Below are 3,553 nucleotides of genomic sequence, written 5' to 3' on the forward strand. Positions count from 1 at the left end.
AGTCTCTCTGACCCCACAGGGCAGGTCAGATGCCCGCTGTGGGTTCCCAAGCGCCCAACCCGCCTCCTCTTATGGCACACAGCACCCCGACTCATGCCCACGTCCACCGCCCCCCCCCTTCGACATGGAAGCTTCTCAAGCGCAAGGGCTGGAAATAACTCACCTGGGTCCCCGGCGTCGCCCAGCACAGGGCCTGGCACCCAGGACACTTAAGCGAATGTTTGTTGAATGAATCAAAGAACGGTGTCCATAGAATGAGGTAACAGAGACAGACGTCAGGAGTCAAAGTTTTATTGCCGAGTTTCCTGGAGGGGCTCAGATCCTCCCAATCTCCCGCAGCTTGGCCACCAGGTCCTCCGTGGTCTCCACCTTGACGCCAGCCGTGCGCTGGGGCGGGTCCTCCACGCTAACCACAGAGAGCTTGGAGGTCAGGTCCACGCCCAGGTCCCCGGCCTTGAGCACCTCGATCTTCTTCTTCTTGGCTTTCTACACACAGGAAGCCCCCGCTCACAGGGCTGCCGAGGCCCCAGCCCACCCTCCTGCAGCCCGCAGCCAGGAGCGCCGCCTGCAAGACCATGCCCATTGGCTGAACCCTTCTGAGTTCGTGTCCATGGGGACCTCTGACAAGGCCACACTGGGTGTGGGTAATCCCTGTTGGCTGGGATTTCCTGGGAAGCTCTCCCATGTGGGAGTCCTGTAGTCAGCCAGCTTGGGAAGCTGTGCATTGGCTGGAAAGACCGGCAAACTCATCTTTCTGGCAGTAATAATTCACTGCACTTTGGGCCAAGCTGACCACACGGAACTCTGCCTATTGGCTGAGATGACACACGGAACCCACCCTGTTGGCTGAGATGCCACAGTGAACACACCCTATTGGCTGATGTGACCCAATAAATCCTCCTTATTTGGCTAGGATTACTCAATGAACTGTTCCCGTTGGTTGAACTGACCCTTTTTACTGTCCAGTGAAGCCTTTCTATTGCCCGAGATAAATGGCAAACCTATCCTGATGGCCAAAACAGTTGCCACGAACTATCATTATTGGTAGAAATTACCCAGTGAATCTTGTTAGCCAAAATGACCAGTGATCCTTTCCTTAAGGCCAGATGTCCCTTGGATCCTGTCTCCTCCCATCTGACCACCAGGGAGGTACTGGGCCTGCGATCACTCACGCACCCCCAGGCCCTCGGCGGCTCACCCCCCAGGCCCTCAGTGACCCCGCCCTGGCCCTTGGCGACCCTCTCAGGCCCTTGGTGATCCCCCCAGTCCTCACCATGATGTTGGGCAGCGTGGCATATCGGGGCTCGTTGAGCCGCAGGTCAGCGGTCACCACAGCGGGCAGCTTCAGGCGCAGGGTCTCCAGGCCTCCGTCAACCTCCCGCTCCACTTTCAACTTGTCCCCTTCCAGCGTTAACTGGGAGGCGAAGGTGCCCTGGGTGTGGACAGCGTGGGGGGAGTGGGCAGGTTAATTCGGGGCGGGCCACCACCAAAGACACGCACGGAGGAGTGGACGAGAGAGAGAGCATCTGGCGAGGTGCCCTGCAGACGCCCAGTTCAAAATGGGAGGAAGCCACAGAAAGAGACCTCGAAAACCTAGAAGGCGTCTTCACTCTCACTGGAGGCCAAGGCGTGGGGCCCAACATCCCGAGTCCGCCTCCTGGGTCTCCCTTCCCTGGTCATCGTGAGCACGTACTGAGTACCGGGTGCCGTTCTGAGCAATCTAAATGCATTAGGGCATCCGATGCTCACAGGACCATCGGGAACGGCCGTGTCCCCACTTTACCGATGAGGAAAGCTGAGGCAGACAGAGGCCCAAAGACACGTCCACTGCCACCCACAGCCGGCACGTCTGGTTCCAGGCTCCATGCCATGCTTCACCTACCCACCATTCCGTCCCCAAGAGCTCCCTTCAAGACCCCTCTGCTGGGTCCACAACAGCCTCGTGTTTGACCTTCATTCTCACAACGTCCCCAGAGGCCCCATGTCCTTGGGAGGCAAAGAAGGCCTCCCTGGAGGGGTGATACCTGAGGGGTATCTATCGGAAGGACAGGAGTGAAATCCCTGAGCGACCTGAGGGAACCTTCTTCCAGGCTGCAGGAACAGCACGTGCAAAGGCCCCGGGGCAGGGGTGAGCTTGGTAAGTCGGGGGTGGGGGGATCGGTAGGGGGCATGTGAAGGGCTGGAGGAAGCTGGGGTCCCAGCTGGCAGCCCCCCCTTCCCGCATGCTGCAGCAGCCTCCTGCTTTAAGCCTGCCTCCCTGCAGAAGGGCGGGGACAGGAGGGGACGCGCTCCAAGCTCCCGGCCTCGGCCTCAGCGGGGGCTCCCCGTTCCAGCCTCACCTGTGGCCAGTCCAGAAATCCGGCTGTCATCTGCCCTGTCTGGTTACAGTCATCGTCGATGGCCTGAGTGGGGACAGAGAGAAGACCATGACAATGTGGCTTTTCACGCACCATGGGGGCCTTTGTCTGGAACAGGGGTTTGCAAACATTCCCTATAATGGCCCCAGATAGTAAACATCACCCGGCCTCTGTCACAGCAACCCACTCTGCCTGGTGCACCGGCAGCCACAGACGACACACGTCTACACATACAAACTGGGGTGGCGGTGTTCCAATAAAACTTTATTTACTCCTAGTCTAGAAAGATCTCATCCTTCAAAGGAGCCCAGGGACCAGCAGTCACTCATCTGGGGCACACGAGAGCACCTGGTACCCCCAGTGCCAAATCTTTGCTCCACTTAAATATTCGAAGTGAATGCACACGGTTTGGGCCAATGGAAACGTTCTGTCCCCCAGCCCAGTGATTGGTTCAGGGGCGGGCCCATGACTCCAGCTGGACCAATGAGGAGGCCGCCCTGGGCGTTTGCCCGGCCCTCGGGAAAGGCTCTTTTCTCTCCACTGGGGCCTCTGGGCTGGGGGGGCTATGAGCCTGGAGGCGCGGAGAGCGAAGTCACGACAGAGGAGCAGGTCGCACAGCGCACGTGACCCTGGACCAAGCCACGCCTGCAGCCCGCATCGCGTGCGCTAGTGAGTTTGGGTTTTGGCTTGAGCCAGCTTGAGCCCTGATCCCGCCACTCAGGACGAAGCGCCCTGACCAGCCCACCCAGCATCTCCCCAGCTGGAGGCCCACCAGCCAGGACAGGCAGGACGGCAGAAGCCGAACCCATGGGCAGATGCGGGGGACCCAACAGCCGTGCCAGCAGCCCCCGTGTCCCGGGAAGCTGGCGCAGACCTGGTCTCGGGCCCCACACGGACCCGGCCTTCTCGGCCGGACTCTGGTGAGGCCTCTGTCTCCCTCTCCTGTCCTGTGCTCTCGCCACCCGCTGTCGGCTCTGTTTTCTACTGCCTGCCTCAGGCAGGGCGGCCAGGGACCTACCGGTTCCCATTGGGGGTAGGGCCGGCCCTCTGGAACCCCGTCTCCCCCCACGGGGCCCCAGCTCTGCGTCTGAGCCTCCGTGCCGTCTCTGCACCATCTGACCTTCCTCAGCCTCCATCCCTGCCTCTCGGTTTCCCCTCCGACGCCTGCCTGTCTCAGGCTCTTCTGATGGCCCGCC

The 3,553-nt window shown here is 60.5% G+C and overlaps 1 protein-coding gene across 1 annotated transcript in view; it reads right to left on the minus strand.

The window, feature by feature from the left end:
* Nucleotides 1-275: 275 nt before the first annotated feature.
* Nucleotides 276-3,553, minus strand: part of ETFB (electron transfer flavoprotein beta subunit) — a 10,438-nt gene continuing 7,160 nt past the window's right edge. Inside the window, exons 3-5 of the mRNA XM_023525670.1 lie at nucleotides 2,340-2,516; nucleotides 1,274-1,432; nucleotides 276-486 (exon numbers count right to left, since the gene is read on the minus strand). Coding sequence (XP_023381438.1) covers nucleotides 316-486; nucleotides 1,274-1,432; nucleotides 2,340-2,516 — 507 coding nt within the window. The 3' untranslated portion in view covers nucleotides 276-315. The remainder of the gene's footprint in view (nucleotides 487-1,273; nucleotides 1,433-2,339; nucleotides 2,517-3,553) is intronic.

The sequence above is a fragment of the Pteropus vampyrus genome, unplaced genomic scaffold (genome assembly GCF_000151845.1).
Source record: "Pteropus vampyrus isolate Shadow unplaced genomic scaffold, Pvam_2.0 Scaffold593, whole genome shotgun sequence".
Lineage (NCBI taxonomy): Eukaryota > Metazoa > Chordata > Mammalia > Chiroptera > Pteropodidae > Pteropus > Pteropus vampyrus.